Below are 20,136 nucleotides of genomic sequence, written 5' to 3'. Positions count from 1 at the left end.
AATATTTCAGTTCTAACCGACTGCCTGGTCAACATTTGGGTGAAATCCCAGAACAAAACATTTTTTTAAATAAAATTGTTTATGAAATGTTGCAGTTTAAGACTATCTGCAGACCTACTTAAACATAGCCAAAATGGACCAATTTATGACTAGATAAAATGAAAAATGTCGTTGATCAGCCTAGAGCAGCAACATAAAAAATGCTAACTTGTAAGGCAAAGTAAATGATATGCTGAAATATATTGCAGAAAGGAATCAAGACCCCTTGGGGAATGAGTCACTTACAAGTCATATTTTCCATATCTTAGTTAACCCTTTCTGTCTGGAAACTTAATTCTACCCCATAGAACAGAATTCTCTCTAAAACATACCATATGGTCCTTCCTTTTTAAAACGGCACATAAGGGGGAGGAGGAGGCCTGGGTGGCTCAGTCGGTTGAGCATTCAACTCGATTTCAGCTCAGGTCATGATCCCAGGGTCGTGGGATCAAGCCCTGCATCGGACTCTACACTGAGCATGAAGCCTGCTTAAGATTCTCAATCTCTCCCTCTGATCCTCTCCCCCACTTGCTCTCTCTCTCTCAAATAAAAAAATAAAAATAAAATAAAATGGCACTTAAGGAATGTTATTTTTTCTTTTCTTAATAATAAATAATTATAGGGACAGCTAGGTCGCTTAATTGGTTGAGTGTCCCACTTCGGCTCAAGTCATGATCTCACATCCATGGGTTCGGGCCCTGCATCAGGCTCTGTGCTGACAGCTCAGATCCTGGAGCCTGCTTTGGATTCTGTGTCTCCCTATCTCTGCCTCTCCCCTGCTTGTGCTCTGTCTCTTTCTGTCCCTCAAAAAATAAAATAAAACATTTAAAAAAAATTTTTTAAGAAATAATAATTATAAACATTAGTCACTGAGCTGTGGTAAAAAATGTAGCCATAAATGCAAATTTATATAATATGGGAATAGGGGAAGAAATGTGACTTTTGCTATAACAAGTGCATCAAATTTGATTTCTATAAAAAGAAAAAACAACTCCCAGTGACATCTTTTTGGTTCACTTACCAATTTTCCATAAAAGTATAATGAAGCATAGGAAACTTTATGATATCCTAAATAGTATAATGTAATTACCTTTCTACAAAATTAAACAGTGGGCTGAATCCTGATGCAATCTTACTTCAAACACTTTTACTATCCTCTGGAAAAGGCAACTTCTTCTCCCCATTACTATCAATGATGTTCAAGTCATCCTTGCCTTTCAAAACTTTACCCAATTTCATAAGTTAGAAGCTCATCCCCACTCTCCTTCCTCCTTTGCACTACGTTCATTTATGGAGTATGTCTCACGTCATTTCAAAAATAGGCAATGGTTGAGCCACCTGGGTGGCTCAGTCGGTTGAGCGTCCTACTTCGGCTCAGGTCATGATCTCACGGTTCGTGGGTTCGAGCCCTGCGTCGGGCTCAGTGCTGACTGCCAGCTCAGAGCCTGGAGCCTGTTTCAGTCTGTGACTCCCTCGCTCTCTGACCCTCCCCTGCTCATGCTGTCTCTCTCTCTCTCTCTCAGAAATAAATAAAAAACACTTAAAAAATTTTTTTAAAAATAGGCAATGGCATGAATGGGGGAGACTCAGTCTACACAGTTTCCATTTTAGTGAATACAGAGGAAAACACATCTGCTAAATGGGGCGTCAGGTCTTCATTTTCTCCAGAGTTCACTTTGTAGTTCATTCTGAAGAGAACTCCACCCTTAGGCAATGCTATTAGGAGAGATTCAGAGTCCATATGGCATCTGGGTAGGATCAATTTTTCTCCTAACTGCTGTAATAGTCCAGTTTTGTTTTTTTTTAAGTAGGCTCCATACTCAACTTGGAGCCCAACATGGGGCTTGAATTCACAACCCTGCCATCAAGACCTGAGATGGGTTCAAGAATCAGATGTTTAACCGACTGACCTACCAGGGTGCCCCTATAATATTCCACTTTGTGAAAAACTCTTGTACAGAAGTCAGATAAAAGTTGCTACTGAGATGGAGAAAAGAGGAGTTCTCAAACTTCTTCCTTAAAAGTACAAGTAGAGGGGCACCTGGGTGGTTCAGTTGGTTAAGCATCCGACTTCAGCTCAGGTCATGATCTTGCGGTTCGTGGGTTCGAGCCCCGCGTCGGGCTCTGTGCTGACTGCCAGCTCAGAGCCTGGAGCCTGTTTCGGATTCTGTGTCTCCATCTCTCTCTGACCCTCCTCTGCTCACACTGTCTCTCTCTCAGAAATAAATATAACATTAAAAAAAAAAAAGCCTTATCTTTAAAAAAAAAAAAGTACAAGTAGAAAGGCCTCAATAAACCTTAGCTGTTGTGTATTCAACATAGGTACTAAATATTTATTATTTTCCAGCCACTATGCCAAGCAGAAAGAAGTTTAAAAAAAAAACAAAACAAAAAACAAGCATACAAAAAAAACAGCATCCAGGAGCTCCAATCCATAGAATCTACAGTCTTAGTGAAAATAAAGATGGTTCAGTAGGCTAAATCTGCTCATAAAAATCTTTTATAATCCAAAAAAAAGCATTAAATCAAAACTATTGGTAGAAAAAAGGGAGAGTCTGTTTCTCAGTTCTGTTACTTAAAAAATACTATGGTATAGGGGTGCCTGGGAAGCTCAGTCAGTTGAGCACCTGATTTTGGCTCAGGTCACGATCTTATGGTTCATGAGTTCGAGCCCCATGTCAGTCCCACTGCTGACAGCACAGAGCTGGCTTGGGAGCCTCTGTCCCCTCCTCTCTGCCTCTCTCCTGCTCACGCTCGCTCTCTCCCAAAATAAACAAATGTAAAATATATATGTATAGTATAGAAAAAACACTGTACAGAAATATACAAAAACATTGTATAGAAATTGTATAGAAAAAAAACATTGTATAGAAAAGTAAACTCCACTGTGTTTCCCTCTCTCTCGACCCTCCCCTTTTCACGCTGTCTCTCTCTCTCAGAAATAAATAAAATGTTAAAAAAAAGTAAACTCCATACCTGTAATAAAACAACTAATCTATCATATGTCAGGTTTACATCCCATAGCAGAATATATGTGTGTGTGTGTGTGTGTACCTATTCATTTATTTTAAAAATATACATATTTTTTGTACACACACACACACAAAGTTTGATCTAACATGCCCTTGCTTGTTGCACAGCTTTGCATTACCTAAAATCCTTTTTTTGTTTATTTTGGTTTTTTTAATTTTTTTAATGTTTTATTTATTTCTGAGAGAGAGACAGCGTGAGCAGGGGAGGGTCAGAGAGAGAGGGAGACACAGAATCTGAAGCAGGCTCCAGGCTCTGAGCTAGCTGTCAGCACAGAGCCCAATGCGGGGATCGAACCCACAAACCGTGAGATCATGACCTGAGTCAAAGTCGGACGCTTAACCAAGTGAGCCACCCAGGCGCCCCTACTATACTACACAGATGTACCCTTGAAGGAAAAGGACTCCAGAAAGGCACAGGAGCTTCCTGTAATGACACATGCACACATGTCAAGGGTTACTGTATGCCTTCATGAATGTGCTACTCCACCAAGTACAGATCACTGCTTACCCACCCAGGTGATGGAAGCCACCGCCTCCCCCATGCAGCCCTCCTTATCCATGGGGACAGGTCCCAGGACCCCAGTATATATGTGAAATCCAGTGGTACTGAACCCTTTTCTCTCTCTCAAAATATCTTACTTTGCTCACCCTTCTCTGAGATGATGTGAGATGATAAAATGCCCGCGTGATGAGAGGAAGTGAGGTGCGTGGTACAGGCATCGTGATGTAGCATAAGGCTTCTGCTAACCTTCTAACAGCAGGTCAGAAGGAGGGTGACCTGCTTCCAGGCCGCAGATGACTGCAGGTAACCGAAACCATGGAGGTAGAGACCGTGGAGAAGGGGGAGTACTGTACACACATATGCACGTGCGTACGTACTCACGCCATGCACACTCTTGCTGTGGTGAAAGGATTGTGGGCTTTGGAATCAGACACACCTAAGGTCGAACCCCTTCTCTGTAACTCTGAAGTCTGTAACCAAGTCCAAGTTCATCTGTGTTCAAGTATTCCTTCACTACGAGAGAATCTGGTTTTGTTTTACTTTGTTTGGCAACTTTCGCCAAGAAGAATCATTCCAAAAGCCCAGGGAAACCAAGTGTCAAGGTACCCAAGAGGCTTCTCTTTTCAAAATGCTTCCCTAGGGAACGTGCAGGGCTTCTAGAGCAGAGGCTGTGGGAGGCACTGACAGAGGTGCGCGCTTTCTACTTTCATTTATACTTTTGGCACTTTTGTGTGTGTGTATAACATCTTATAATAAAAAGTAATATAAAGTGTAAAAACATCTCTCCACCTATTGTCATCCTCAGGAAAATGTATTTTCTACCAAATGGGAAAAAAAACAAAGGCTTTCTTCATGTACTTGATAAGACAGAGGATAAAGAATGTTCTATTCTGCATGTCATTTGGCACAATTTACTCCATTAGTTAAGGAATTTTCTAAAAGAAAGTTTTACAAAGAGGCTTCTCAGATTAAAGCACAGGAAAAAAATTAAAATACTTGTAAGCAATTTGTGATATAATCATGGTGACCTACATAAAATGAATCACTTTCTAAATAGGTAATATAAATTACGGTGATGACTTCTTTTAAAATTGAAAGGTGAAAAGAAATTCCATAACCTGACACCCTAATAATTTGTGATATTCCACATCCAGAAATAAATGGGAGAAAAAAAACCCTCATCAACCAAGAAGTTACTGTTACCTCTAAAAATCTAAACGGAAAAGGAACGTGTCAGCTGAGAACTTGGCAGGGAGCTGCGTGCCCGCATCAAACAAAATCGGCTACATACCTTCCCGGATGCAGTCTCCAGCAAGAGCAAAGAGCTGCAGTGAGCGCTCCTCAAGCAACTGCTGGTGCAGACTCACACATCTCAGCGTCCACCAGGGCAAGCTCTAGGGAAAGAAAGTCCAGGTAAGCTGCAAGTAAAGGCCCCTCTGGAAAGCAATTTTTACATTACTTAAAACTAGTGTTTAGAATATTTTTTTTAACATTTGTGAAATTAAACTTATTCTTCAACAAACTCATCCGCCCACTGCTCTGTCATTAGTAAGAATACCCAAATCCACTTCTCCCTCTTGTGCAAGAACAAGCCCTCAGCTCCACTCCCTCAGAGCCTGTATTTTAAGGCAGCTGGGCTCCCTGATGCCATTTGGAACTTACCATCTCCTCCTTTAAAATCCCTGCTGCTGTCAGCACCCTTCTCCTCCGTGGCACCCCCTCCACGCCATAAACCAGGCAGCAATTCAGCCGGGAGAACTTCAGCAAGAACCTCCCGGAGGCAGGGGGTGTGGTGGGCGTAGGGGGGCAGTAGTGTTTTCCCCGCTCTGAACTTCTAGCATATTCTTTGTACCACCTCCTTCGCAAACACAGTCCACTGCATTCACGTAGGTCATCCCTAGCTTTCAGCGCTGCCCACCATCTACTCAATAAGGTAAGAAATCACGTCCTGCCCATGTCTAGAGCCTCCTCAGAGCAATATATTTTGCACAAACTACCCTGTAAGAAATACCCTGGATTCAAACACTCCCCAAAACTAAGACAATTCCACCCCCTGTGAGACCCTTCCACGAAGCCTTCTCCCACGAGTGTGGCACACGTTGGTCTCTCCCTTCTCTGAACTTCTACACAGTTCCTAAAAGTTAGCACCACATTGGGCAGCTCTTGTTTTGTGTAACTCTACCTGGTCCAAACATTCTTGAGGATAGAGACTGCATTTCATACATTGTCTGGACTATGGCTGAGAACACAGGTTTTTCTCTATTGTGTAATGCTATTCTTACTTGATCACTATTTCAAAAACACTTCATCACTGGGGCCCCTGGGGAACTGAGTCAATCGGGCATCTGACTCTTGACTTTGGCTCAGGTCATGATCTCATGGTTTGTGAGTTGGAACCCCACGTCAGGCTCTGCACTGACACCACAGTGCCCGCGTGGAATTCTGTCTCTCCCTCTCTCTCTACCCCTCCCCCACTCATGCTCTCGGTGTCTCTCTCAAAAGAAACATTAAAAAAATAATAAAAATAAAAATACTCTGATCCTTATTTTAAAAAACGAACAGAAAACAACAAACAACAAAAAGCCAATACAGAAGCATGAAGAGTGAAAGTCTCTCTTCTGCTGCTTCAGTGCCATTCTCCTCCCCTGGAAAGATCCATGACAAAGGTTTATAATCTTCTGGATCTTCCACTATGCACACATGACTGTATGTGTGCATGTGTGAAGAGTGTATGGGTGAGTGTGCAAGTCAGAAGTATTAGATATTTTTGACAGGTTCATTAAAATATCAAGTATGATCATGCATTGAATCACCTAAAGTATAATAACTATGCCACTTTGAATATACTGCATGAAAGTATAAAAAATTAATTTTTCCTTTTTTTTTTTTTAAGCAATACCTACTGGGGCACCTGGGTGGCTCAGTCGGTTAAGCATCCTACTTCTGATGTTGGCCCAGGTCATGACCTCACAGTTTGTGGGATCCAGCCCTGCATGGGTGCAGGTTCTGTGCTGACAAAGGATGGAGCCTGCTTAGGATTCTCTCTTTGGACATGGCCAGTCAAAGAGACTGACTGCCCTTTTAAAAAAAACCTATGACATCAGATGCTGAACCTTTAAGAATCAGATCTAGGGGCGCCTGGGGGCTTAGTCCATTGGGTAGCCGACTTCAGCTCAGGTCATGATCTCACAGTTTCGAACCCTGCGTCAGGCTCTGTGCTGATAGCTTGGAGCGTGGAGCCTGCTTCAGATTCTATCTCCCTCTTTCTCTCAAAAAATTAATAAACACTAAAAATAAATAAATAAATAATTTTTTAAAAAACGACTATTTAAAAATAAAAATCAGATCTATAAATTAACTCTTAACCCGAAATCTTTATTTGGGGTGAGAGGGAGTGCGAAAAAAATAATGAAAGCATAACCTATTTTTCTACTAGAAAATAAAAGTGCCCTTTTCTGTTTGCCAAGAATTGCTTAACAGAAAATCTGAGGCATTAATAAAAAAAGAAACTTGAAGCCTTGCTCTAGTTTCTAGATCCTGTCTGATTTTAGCGCTTATTACAGAATGTTCTAATTGGGAAGTCACACTAGTCAATAACCTTCTAGAAGGCAGGAAGCATAAGTGTACTCAAAAGTCACCCAATAAATCCTTGCCAGCTTGGTCCATTTTCAAAATAACTATAAATAAGGGAAAACTGATATTCCAGAGAAATTAACTAGCGAAACGTCACACGGCTGTTAAGCAGCTGAGCCAGACAAACTCTAGTCTGACTTCAAAGCCAAGACTGTTTTTCCTCAACATTTACATATTACTAATGCTAGTCTATATACTTCACAGGTTGAGGTTCAGGGAAAACCACCTTCTCTTAGAGTCCCACAAAAATATCATTATAAACAACTTGATACATTCTTTATGAGTAAGCCTATTCAAAGCTAACTTGAAAAGGTTAAAATTAACTTGTATAAGTACGGGGACACTTCTTTACTATTTTATCTTTATCAAAGAAGTCCTTTTTAAATCATCATTTAGAAAATGACATGAAAGACCCAACGAGAAAAAAACACTCATGTTTTCAGCGCACAGGGATCGTCGCACGGTGATGCATAACAAGAAAACAGGGTCGTAAGCCCAAGTCGAAAGCTGTTTGTGCCTGCCAAGAAATTCAGAAAACTTATCTCTCCAACCCCACAAAGTATGACATCTGCAACCAGTGTTCACATATTTACTTGTTCTCCTAAGTTGACAGTACACATATCTTTTTTTTTTTAAAGATGCTGAACATACATGCTGAGGAAAGTTTTCCACCAACAAAATTTAAAACTGTCTCACTCATTTACGACTCTAGTCTCACTACTAGGAAAGTAATGCCATCTGGCAGCCCCGTGACTCAGTGATACGTTCCTCAGAGCCAAATACTAGTCATTCTACAAGAGAGCATTTCACTCAGATCAACTCTAGAACAATTCTTTTACTCGAGCTAACACGGCTAAACAAAGACAGGCCTTAGATCTACTCTAACATGTTAAAAACCACCTAGTAAAACCCCTTCCAGTATAGGGATTCCAATCCCTCTGGCTTTCATGACAGTCACTGAAAGAGGCAAAACTTGCCTTCTTACCTCTTCTTTGCCTAAAATGAAATACCTGGGAAAATAAGCCCTTAAACAGTACAGCCCAAGTCTACATTTTGCCCACTGAAATACTGTGTCTCTTAAAAATCTTCAGCCAACACTTAGAAATCAGGGAGGTTTCACATAAAATTTAGATCTATCATTTCTGGTGACATGAGTCCACATCCTCAAGTTGCCACAATTAGGACGGGAGTCAGCAAACATACAGTCTGCAGGCCAAATCCACCCCACTCCTGTTTTTGTACAGCCTAAGAACTAAGTACACTTTTAACATTTTTAAAACACTGGAAAAAAGAAAAAAGAATATTTTGCAACATATGAAAAGTATATAAAATTTCAATTTCAGTGTCCATAAATAAAGCTTGATTGGTTCGGACATACCCATCCATTTACAAACTGTCCACAGCTGCTTTCAGAGCACAGCGCAGCCTGAGGAGCTACAAGGCACTCCGGACATGCGGTGACCTTCACTAACCCTCCAAAGACTCGTCTGTATCTCTCTTGTCACTCCAGGCAGCAGCTCAGCTGGGAGAACTCCAGCAAGAACCTCCCAGAGGCAGGGGGTGCGGTGGGCATAGGGGGGCAGTAGTGTCTTCCCTGCTCTGAACTTCCAGCATAATCTTTGTATCACCTCCTTTGCAAACACAGTCCACTGAATTCACGTAGGTCATCCCTAGCTTAACGCTGCCCACCATCTACTCAATAAGGTAAGAAATCGCGTCCTGCCCATGTCTAGATCCTTCTCAGAGCAGTATGTTTTGCACAAACTACCCTGTAAGAAATACCCTGGATTCACTCTCTTGTCACTCCTACAGCATCGTGGCTTTCTGTGAGTATGAGCAGGTCTTCTCACTAATGTATATGTGACCTAAAGAAACAACACAAAAGACACTCAACAATTGCTCTACTAAATCCAACGGCAATAATGAACCAAGGTAGGATGTGAGCCACGAAACAGTAATTAGGATCGACTGCAAGAGTACTAAAGTCCTGCCTACTGCTCATTATCCCTACAGGAAATTCATGAAAGACCATGAAGGATGTTTTCAAACCTTGAAGATCGAGAGAATCAACATTTATATATGCACCATACATCTATACAATCCTTTTAAAGGGATTATATAATAATTTAAATATACTCTCATTCTATATTAGATAAATCTCACAAAAGGAGAAAGTTTTTTTATTTTCATTCGATTTTAATCTTCAGATGTTTTTAAGTTCATTTATTTATTTTTGAGAGAGAGAGAGAGAGAGAGCACACAAGTGGGAGGGGGTGCGGTGGAAAGGGGTGGGCAGAGAGAGAGGGAGACAGAGAATCCGAGCAGGCTCCAGGCTCTGAGCTGTCAGCACAGAGCCCTTTGCAGGGCTCAAGCTCACACAGCGTGAGATTATGACCAGAGCCAAAGTCAGACGCTCAACTGACTAAACCACCCAGGCGCCCCTGTTTTCATTAGATTTTAAAATGATACACCTAAAAATTTAACAATAGAACTCCCCTAGGACCCAGCAATAGCACTGCTACGAATTTACCCAAGGGATACAGGAGTGCTGATGCATAGGGGCACATGGACCCCAATGTTCACAGCAGCACTCTCAACAATAGCCAAAACATGGAAAGAGCCTAAGTGTCCATCAACTGACGAATGGGTCAAGAGGATGTGGTTTATCTATACGATGAAATACTACATGGCAATGAGAAACAACTGAGGGCTGATGGGGGTGGGGAGGAGGAGAAGTGGGGTGATGGGCATGGAGGAGGGCGGCACTTGCGGGGATGAGCACTGGGTGTTATATGGAAACCAACTTGACAATGAGCTGTTAAAAATAAATAAATAAATAAATAAATAAATAAATAAATAAATGATACACCTAAAAAAGACTTAGAAAACACACGAAAACACTGCCAACCCTGGGTATGAACCACCTGCCGTCTTTTCTTCCCTTACCTGAATGGCTGTCAGTTTATGTCTTACATTCACTAGAATAACTCGTGCTAATAAGAGCAGTATGGGCTTTGAGGTCAGGCTGTAGACTGATTCTCCATCTAGAATAAGCAGATTCAGAACAACCGCATCCAGTCCTTTGACCTGAAAAAAAAAATACGTAAGCCAAGATGACATAATTTAACAAAATATTAATCTTTATAGGTCTTACAATAACACATATTTTCCAGTTAATTCAACTCTGAAACAAAGGCATTAAACTATTACACAGCAATTGGCAATGGACAGAATCATAACATTACAGACGCCCCAGAGACCTATAAACCCAGGCTGCCCTGACAGATGGCCACCTATGTGCCGGCACTTCAGAGGAATGGGGAAGTCAAGAAAGTGCTAGTACTGAAGAGGTTTCATGACTTTATGGATTTACTTACAACAAAATATCATCTCAGCAAAAAGCACCCCTACGTTAAGTACTTATATTAACACGTTTCACATATGCTGCATTAGCTGGCAAAAGTCATTACAAAGCATGTCTGCCCCATAATTCCTAAGCAAAATGGCCAGCTAGGTCTTACGTACCAAATGCTGAAAGGGCCTAAAACCATGGGCCAGTGGGAACAGAAGGCTGCAAAAAAAGAGATGCATCTGAAAAATCCACTCCTGATTTTCTGTACTGGTCAAGGTGCCTGCGTTTGCTAAAACATGTGCTGTATAGTTTTGACGACTGTCACAAAACAGGCAGCAGACTGCTTCCCCATTAGAAACACGAGCTCCAAGGTCACAGACACAGGACAGTGTCCTTTTTCTGCCTCTTGTTAGTTTGTGGGTATAGTTTTTTTTTTTTTTTTTTTGAGAGAGAGAGAGAGAATGAGCAGGGGAGAGATAGAGAGAGGGAGACACAGAATCTGAAACAGGCTCCAGGCTCTGAGCTATCTACACAGAGCCCGACGTGGGGCCTGAACTCACAAACCGTGAGATCATGACCTGAGCCGAAGTCAGTAGCTCAACCGCTTAACTGACTGAGCCACCCAGGCGCCCCTAGATTTTTTTTTTTTAACTGAAACATCATTAACTACAATATGAAATCATAGAACCCACACCTTATAGAGTTCCTGTCAGGATTAAATTAAATAATCCAAATATTGCCAGTGCCTGGCTCAATATATTGCTGAAGCATTCGATACTGGCAAGAAAGAAATAGCTGTGGGTTCATCCGCTGTCCTCCCTTCTTCGTCGGCAAAAAACTATTTTGAAGTTATTACAACTACCTCAATTTTAGAAGGAAGCAGATACGGGGGACCTGGGTGGCTCAGTCGGTTAAGTGTCCGACTTCGGCTCAGGTCATGATCTCATGGTTCGTGGATTCGAGCCCCGCATCTGGCTCTGTGCTGACAGCTAGCTCAGAGCCTGGAGCCTGTTTCCGAGTCTGTGTCTCCCTCTCTCTCTGACCCTCTCCTCCTCACGCTGTCTCTCTCTCTCTCTCAGAAATAAACAAAACATTTTTAAAATTTTTAAAAAAAAAGAAGGAAGCAGATACAGATGTTGAGTGCAGTCAAAAATCACACAGGAGTCAGTGTCTGAACAGAGGGATTCCAGCCTGTTTTCCAAGTCCCAAATCAGTGTTCTCTGGAGCACCCCATGCTGCCTTCCCCACAGACCTCTTCCTGCCCCTGGGCAAGGTCCAGGGCTCTGCAAAGCCTTAGGAAGAATGCCAGCACGGGGCCAGGACCGCCTCTAGCCTTTGCACTGGGACCACTACCTAATAGTGGCGTCGCTACTGAGATACAGACTCTGGAAGGGGGCCGGATGTGGGGAGACCCTCACCATGAGTTCAGGCAGAGACCCGTGAGTGCAAGGTGTCTTGTGAGACCCCCACGTGGAGGGGCCAAATACAGCAGCAGATACACTCACTTCAGAACTTGGGAGGAGAACCTGCCTAATGGGCCGAGATTGGAGCTGCAGCCTCGTCGAGTTCTCTGTCCTACAAAGACATCAAAATAAAGACACAAGCACCCTTACTTCCCAAAGTCCTCACTAAACTGGTACAGTACAATAAGATATGACATGCCTTTAAGGAAAAGAATATGCGGGGCACCTGGGTGCTTCCATCAGTTAAACATCCCACTTCAGCTCAGGTCGTAATCTCACAGTTCGTGAGTTCGAGCCCTGCATCAGGCTCTGCGCTGACAGCGCAGAGCCCACTTCAGACCCTCTGCCTCCCTGTCTCTGCCCCTCTCCCGTTCTCCCCCACTCTCGATGGCTCACTCTCAAAAATATGTAGACATTTAAAAAAAGAAAAATAACCTGTATTCTAATCACTTTGAAATGAGAAACACATCTAACCATTCTAACAGAAATTTAGATCATTCTCTTGCAGATGAAATCCCTAAAGAGAAGCAGCAAAGAAGTAATTTAGTAGGGTAACAAATGTAAAATTATACTAAGAGGTAGAGAGAGCCCATGAAATACCACCTGGGTATCATTACCTCTGATACTCAAAGCCAGGGATCGGTTACTAAATCTCCTACTCTTCAATTCAAAACTCTCGGGAGATGGTAGTAACAAGGCAAAAAATAAATAAATGAGGAAATGTATAAATAAATACATTTTTATTCCCAGCGCTACCCTGCATCATCATGAGAGAAATGAAATGTTTTCCTATCTTCTGCTTAAGTAAATCAGCCTCTGCCTACACCTGAGATATGACAGTGATATTACAACTGAGTTCTCAATGTGTTTCCAGAAGTTTCGGGAAATGGGCCACTTTGAAATAGGCTTGTTTAGGGGCACCTGGGTGGCTCAGTCAGTTAAGCATCCAACTTCGGCTCAGGTCATGATCTCACAGTTTGTGAGTTTGAGCCCCACATCAGGCTCTCTGCTATCAGCACAGCTCACGCACTGCTCCGACATGGACCTTCAGTGCTATTCCTAAGACTGGTTAGCATCAGAGGTCAGAAAACAGTGTTAAAAATGACAAGGCCATGCCACCATAAGGTAGTGGTCCCAGTCTGAAGGCTAGAAGGGATCCTGACCCTGTATCTGCAGCCTTGCTAATGCTTAGCATAGCCCTGAACCTTGCTGAGGGGCAGGAAGAGATCTGTGGGCAAGAAAAATGAATTAAGCTTTGGTCACTACATTCTATGACCATAAAGTATATTCACAAACATCAGTGCTTCCAAGAGCCAAAAATCATGAATCAGCACAGGAAAATGACAATATTCATGTGTTTAAAAACTTCAACTCCCATACCTTCCAAATTCTCAGATTGCTAGTAAACAGTATAAACTGAGTATTTCTTTTATATTTTTTAAGTTTACTTATTTTGAGAGACAGCACGCGCAGGAGGGGCAGAGAGAGAGCGGGAGAGGGAGAGAGAAAGAAAGGGAAAGAGAGAGAGAATCCCAAGCAGGTCCCAACTGTCAGCGGAGAGCCGGACGCAGGGCTCGAACTCCCAAACCATGAGATCATGACCTAAACCAAGACCAAGAGTCAGATGTTCAAAAGACTGAGCTACCCAGGGGGCCCCTTGAGTATTCCTTTAAAAACTACCTGATACAAACAAATAAACAAATAAAAACAATCTGACATTACCAAGAGTTGAACATGTGTATACTCTAGGGCATAGCGATTCCACCCACGGAAATATATACCACAGAGAGGCTTCCCAACTCCCTGCTGGGATGAGTTTACAGGTGTGTTAAAGATCATCTCCTCAGCCCTCAGGGTGCCTAAATAAAGCCCAAGGGCCTCCTCCATTTAACACACTGCATCAAACAAACACTGTCATTTCTTCAGTATGCTGTGCTTTGAAATTCTTGCAAATCATTACCAGAAGATATGTTCCTAATAGCAGTGTATGTAATATAGTTGGGGGGGGGGGGTGGTGGTGGTGAAGGAAACATACCATATGTCCAAGAGTAGAACAGACATATAAATCCTGGTCTAGTCATACAACTGGAATACTATACAACAGTAAAAGTGAATAATGGTATAATTTCAAAAATATATCACTGAGCCAAACAAGTCATAGAAGACATACGGTTTGTGTCATTTATAAAAGTTCAAACACTGGCAAAATTAAACGGTATGTTTCCTAGAGTTACATAGGTGCTAAAACTATTAAGAAAAGTAACTGACTGATTAACACAAAATCAGAAGGGGGGTCAGTTTGCCAGCAGGAAGCATACAGGGGAACTTCGGAAGCACGGGGGACCTTCTGGGTCAGTACTTCCCTACCTTTTCTATTTATTTATTTATTTCTGAGAGAGAGAGAGAGAGATACAGAATGAGGAGGGGAGGGTCAGAGAGAGAGGGAGACACAGAATCTGAAACAGGCTCCAGGCTCTGAGCTAGTTGTCAGCGCAGAGCCTGACACGGGGCTCAAACCCACGAACCGTGAGATCATGACCTGAGCCGAAGTCGGTCGCTTAACCAACTGAGCCACCCAGGCACCCCACTTTCCTACCTTTTCAAAGGCGCAGCATATACACAAGATGCTATTATTAGTAGAGCACAGCAGGGCCCTGGCAAACACTGCTAACAAGAGGAGACCAGTTCAAAGGCCAACCCCCCAACCCAGCCCAGGCCCCTGCATACAGACACTGCAATGGTACAGGGGCTCAACATCCGGGGAACAGCAGTCGGGAAGGGAAGCTCTATTCTACAATGCTGCTAATGTTTCTCTGGCTGGGTGCTGGGAACAAAGTGCATACACTTTATATGCTTTCTTGAATGTATGAGGTAGCTCCACAAAAAAAAAAAAAAAACTAAAGTCAAAATCTCAAGGTTTCCTACAGTCTGGCCTGAATCCCATGAGTCTCATCAGAGGCTCAAAGCATCCTGTCCCTACAAACACCGTGCTCTCCTCCCCTCTGACCTGCTCACATGGCCACACCCAGACGGCATTCCCTCCTCTTCTCCACCTGTCCACGTCCTCGTCACCCTTCAGGTTCAACTCACGCTCCACTCCCAGCTAAACTGTCTGCCACACCCACTGCCAATACTGGTTGCTTTGGTTAATTTCATATTCTTACAGTCCAAGCCTCTCATGTAACCCACGTCTGTACTGCCTTGAGCTGTTACCTGACTTTACAGGTGCTCCTACGCGGGTAGAGCAGAAAGAGAACTAGATTTGGACCCAGAAAATGTGGCTTCCAACTGCCCAGCTATAAGACCTCTGACAAGTTTCCTTCACCACCGGGAGCCTCCATCTTCTTATCTCTAGAACACCTCACACTGATAGAACACATGTGAATTAAGCCCCACTCACCCCACATATCCATGCTCAGCAAACACTTAGGACTATGGTGAATTTTTAACCTACACCACAGGAGTGAAGAGGCAGAAACTATTTCATACATAGTAAGGGAGGGAGGGAGTTGTTCCATATAAATAGCAAAGTTCTGGGGCGCCTGGATGGCTGTTGGTTGAGCATCCAACTTCAGCTCAGGTCATGATCTCACTGTTCGTGGGTTCGAGCGCCGCGTAAGGCTCTGTGCTGACAGCTAGCTCAGAGCCTGGAGCCTGTTCAGATTCTGCATCTCCCTTTCTCTCTCTATCTGCCTCTCTCTCTGACCCTCCCCTGCTCATGCAGTCTCTCTCTCAGAAATAAATAAAAACATTAAAAAATCTTTTTTCTTAAATAAATAGCCAAGTTCTAGAAAAGTGAAGCAGATCTCTTAAAGTCACATAATCTTTGGGATTTTAGTTTAATCCCTTTGGATGAAAACCTTTGAAAAGTGCAGATTAAATTCCCTTCTTAGAGAGTTGCCTGGGTAAGTCAGTTTAGAGCATCTGACTCTTGATCTCAGGGTCATGAGTTCAAGCCCCATATTGAGCATGGAGCCTACTTAAAAAAAAATTCCCTTCTTGGATATAAGATACAGCAGATCCTTTAACCTTTCAGTAATGATTTAAGACCAGGATTATGAATTTCAATTACGCTACTGCAACCTAATATAGTGACTCACTACACTCACACGTACAGCGCTAATTACCGTGGCTGTCAGATTGTGGCCACTTTTGTACTTCTCTTTCCACACCACCATCAGATATGTTTTAATATATTTTATTTTTTTTAAGTAAGCTCTATGCCCAACATGGGGCTCAAACTCATGACCCCGAGATCAAGAGTCACACACTCCACTAACTGAGCCAGCCAGGTGCCCCTCTACTATCAGGTTATTAACACTTATCTCTAATAACTCCATTCCCTTTTCATTTGCTACTTCTAATTCTGAGAAACTAGCTAACAGATAATAGGTCACTTTTGCTGCATAGGTTCTGGATGCTAAGGAGCCCTTTTTCTAGATCTTGAGGCGGCTAGATAAATCACAGTCACCACACTTCACTTAGAGAGCATGTCATACTCACTAAGCTCCATGCATATGTGCTGAAAAATCACTGCGGAATTGAACTGCATGTTCTGATAACATGCTGATGCCAATCAGTAATATTGTCTTTATATATGGATAATAATTGTTATCACCATGGAGCACCTCTGTGCCACGCACTTTAAAAAAGTATCTGTAAGGGTGCCTGGGTGGCTCAGTTGGTTAAGCGTCTGACTTTGGCTCAGATCATGATCTCATAGTTCGTGAGTTGAGCCCCACGTCAGCACAGAGCCTGGAGCCTGCTTCAGATTCTGTCTCCCTCTCTCTCTGCTCCTCCCCTGCTCATGTTCTGTCTCTCTGTCTCTCTCTCAAAAATAAAAAAAATAAAATAAACATTAAAAAAATTAAAAAATAAATAAAAATTAAAAAGTATCTGTAATATAAAGGAAACCACTCATGGGATCCATTCATAAGCACAGCAGCACAACTTACCTGCAACAAAATTACACAGATTTCCAGTTTTGCTGCTTTGCCAAAAAAGATCCTTATTTAACTGTGGTAATATCTGCACCTGGGCTACTGGTGCTGGTGCCTGGGCTTTAATAAAAAGAGCAACTAAGAGTGCTCTATAAATGGGGAGAGTTCCACAAGGAGTCTGAGACTGACGATGGAACTTCTGGAAATACCTGAAAATCTGACCAATGTACAAGCATTCTTAGCAGGCTTTGTACAAGCTACACAGTCATGTCTTTTCCTACCTGCTATTAAGTCCAGGTTATAAAGACTAGTTCCTAAAGAAACAAAATACCACAATAGTAACTACATATGACATCTCCAAGAAGCCTACCTCACTGAATTGCTGGAACAAAGTGGATGGCAAAAAATCCTGAGGTTGTAAATCAACGAGAGGCCCCGTCCAGTTACTCTGAACAAAAAGTTGCAAACTGCTTACACCGATGAGAAATATCAGTTGTTGTCTATATGGAGGAATAAAGAAACAAATATGAACTGCTGTGTAACCACAACCAATTCCATTTCAGTTTTCTTAAGAAAAATGTAAAATATTAACCAACACTTAATGAGATAATCCAAGTATTACAAAACAAAATTTCTGAAGCCTGAACAAGTTATGCCTCAATGTCTTGTGCCTACATAAGGCTCTTTTAAATTTAAATTAATTACAATTAAATGAAATTTAAAACTCTGTCCCTCAGTTGCGCTCCCTATGTCAAGTACTAAACAACCACATGTGACTAGCAGGCTGCCATATTGGACAGCACAGGTTTTCCAACAACTAGTAAAATCAATGTCTTACACTGTCAAGACCCTAGTAAATGTACTCAGTCTGTTTCTCTATGAAAATTTCAAATAAAATTCTACCTTTCAGCTGTGTCCAAATCTGTTGAGTAATCCAGGAATGTTACTATCTGCTTCTCAAGGTAGCTGTCAATCTTTTCTTCAGTCATCGTGGTTGAGTTAAAAATATTCTGAGTCAACGAATTTAAGAATATGGCCTCATAGTTCCCTTCTAGCAGCAATTGTAAGAAAGATCCACTCTCTGCAATATAAAAAATTGGTCCCATAGTCCAAAAGAAACATTTTTTTCAAATTGTAAATGATGACACCATTAGGCAAATCTACCATTTTAGTACGCAAAAAAAAAAAGTATAACCTTAGAATGCTTACTATACATTGATCACAAAGCACTGAACAAATTGCCATCATTCTGCAAACATCACCTCTTCTACAATTTGCAGTTCATCCGTACGATGAGAAGCAAGGTAGAAGCTGGACCCAGGAATAGTATTCCTCCTTAGTAAGTACAGTAAAACCTTGGTTTGGGAGCATAATTCGTTCTGGAAACATGCTTGTAATCCAAAGCACTTGTATATCAAAGCAAATGTCAAGAACCATTGGCTCAGTTGTGATCACGTGGCATTAGGTGACACAATGACATCGTTCATTCATCAAGTTAAAATGGATTAGAAATGTTTACTCATCTTGCGGGAACACTCGCAGAACTAGTTACTTGCAATCCAAGGTTTTACTGTATTATCACCCTTCTGTTGGGAATTCAAAGATTCCTACTCAGAGAAAAGTTTCCATAAACAGGGGTCTAACCTTTCATAACCTGGCTCCTCCTGCCCACACTATACTCCATGAGGAACAGCTGGTTCACTCGTTATTCCCCTAACATCCCATGAACATCCCTGTGATTTCTCCTGCTAAGCTCTTCTCCACCTGTCTTATCCTTCAATCAAAATTCAGCTCAAGCCTGACTTCTTCCCTGAAACTTTCCAGGTCACCAGACTTCAAAAACTACCTTTCTCCTGAAGTGCCTACTGCGTACACACCACTTATATACTGTCCTAAATTGTTATTTCTCTTCTGGATCCACCCTAAATCCCACAAGCAGATGTGCCTATATCCTACATCTATCACTAGTAAATATGCCTTTTAACCCTACCTCTCCGGTAAATGTGCACCGTTCACAAGAATTACATCTTTGCTGCCTCGTTTCAGCTTTTGTTTCTCAGAAGTGGAACCTTGAATAAATTATTTAAACAGCAAAAGCTTTTAAACGTAGTATCTACATTACATGTCTAGTACAAGGATTAAATGACTGAATGAAAGTTAAGGACTTAGAAAAGTAGCTGACAGGGGCACCTGGGTGGCTCAGTCGGTTAAGCGTCCGGCTTCAGCTCAGGTCATGATCTTGCAGTTTGTGGGTTCAAGCCCCGCATCAGGCTCTGTGCTGACAGCTAGCTCAGAGCCTGGAACCTCTCTTCGGATTCTGTGTCTGTCTCTCTCTCTGACCCTCCCCCGCTTGCATTGTGTGTGTGTGTGTGTGTGTGTGTGTGTGTGTCTTTCTCTCTCTCTCTCAAAAATAAATAAAACATAAAAAAAAAAAGTAGCTGACATCGCCATCGTTGTCATCACTGAACCTAGGCAGTGAGAAGTGTAGGGTAAAGACAAGCACAGAGCCCAAGGACCCCACCCACTACATCAAGGATGCCACAATCCAAAGCCTTCAGAAATCAACTAGATTTGGGCAAAAAAACAAAACAAACAAGGAAGACTGAGAACCCAGCCGCCGCCACTCTTTCTCCTCACAGTCCACACGCTGCCCGAAGTTCCTGGCAGGTTCGCCTTTCTCACCTGATTCGTCTACTCCCTCCTGCTTCCATTGCTGCCGCTCAGCCTCGGTGGAGAAGCCCCTCAACACTGCCAGCTCCGGTACCCACATGTCCCTGGACGCCCCTGCAGCGCAAACAGGTTCCTACGAGGGTCACACAGGAGTCAACTGAAGAAGGTGAAAGAAGGAAGGTACAAAGACGCCGAAATCCAGTGGTGACAGTTCCTGTGAATACACCCGCAGCCTTAGAACTCCATGTGCAGACAGATGCACACGGACGCGGCCATGACAGCAGCGCGGGACACCCTGGGAAAAACACACACGCTTCCGCCAAAGAGACCAACCAGGTTCTTAGTACTGAGCATGCGCAGTAGAGACGCCCCGCTCTGAGCGCGAGGGGGGGGAATGGGCGGGTTCGGGGGCGGGTCTGCCCTAAAGGGGTGGGCAGGGGGCGCGAGCTGTAGAAGATCTGAGGGGCGTGGAGTCCTCTTGCACCGGCCACCGAGGACTGGGATT

General features: G+C 42.7%; 1 protein-coding gene across 1 annotated transcript in view; it reads right to left on the bottom strand.

The window, feature by feature from the left end:
* Window positions 1-19,913, bottom strand: part of TTC27 (tetratricopeptide repeat domain 27) — a 191,558-nt gene extending 171,645 nt beyond the window's left edge. Inside the window, exons 1-5 of the mRNA XM_039250329.1 lie at window positions 19,644-19,913; window positions 17,865-18,042; window positions 17,332-17,461; window positions 10,153-10,293; window positions 4,865-4,967 (exon numbers count right to left, since the gene is read on the bottom strand). Of these exons, the coding sequence (XP_039106260.1) occupies window positions 4,865-4,967; window positions 10,153-10,293; window positions 17,332-17,461; window positions 17,865-18,042; window positions 19,644-19,731 (640 nt within the window). The 5' untranslated portion in view covers window positions 19,732-19,913. The remainder of the gene's footprint in view (window positions 1-4,864; window positions 4,968-10,152; window positions 10,294-17,331; window positions 17,462-17,864; window positions 18,043-19,643) is intronic.
* Window positions 19,914-20,136: the final 223 nt, after the last annotated feature.

Source organism: Hyaena hyaena, unplaced genomic scaffold (assembly GCF_003009895.1).
Source record: "Hyaena hyaena isolate Hyena2069 unplaced genomic scaffold, ASM300989v1 scaffold_362, whole genome shotgun sequence".
Taxonomy (NCBI): domain Eukaryota; kingdom Metazoa; phylum Chordata; class Mammalia; order Carnivora; family Hyaenidae; genus Hyaena; species Hyaena hyaena.
Note: the sequence above shows the minus strand (reverse complement) of the source record. Positions and strands in the feature narration are given on the sequence as shown.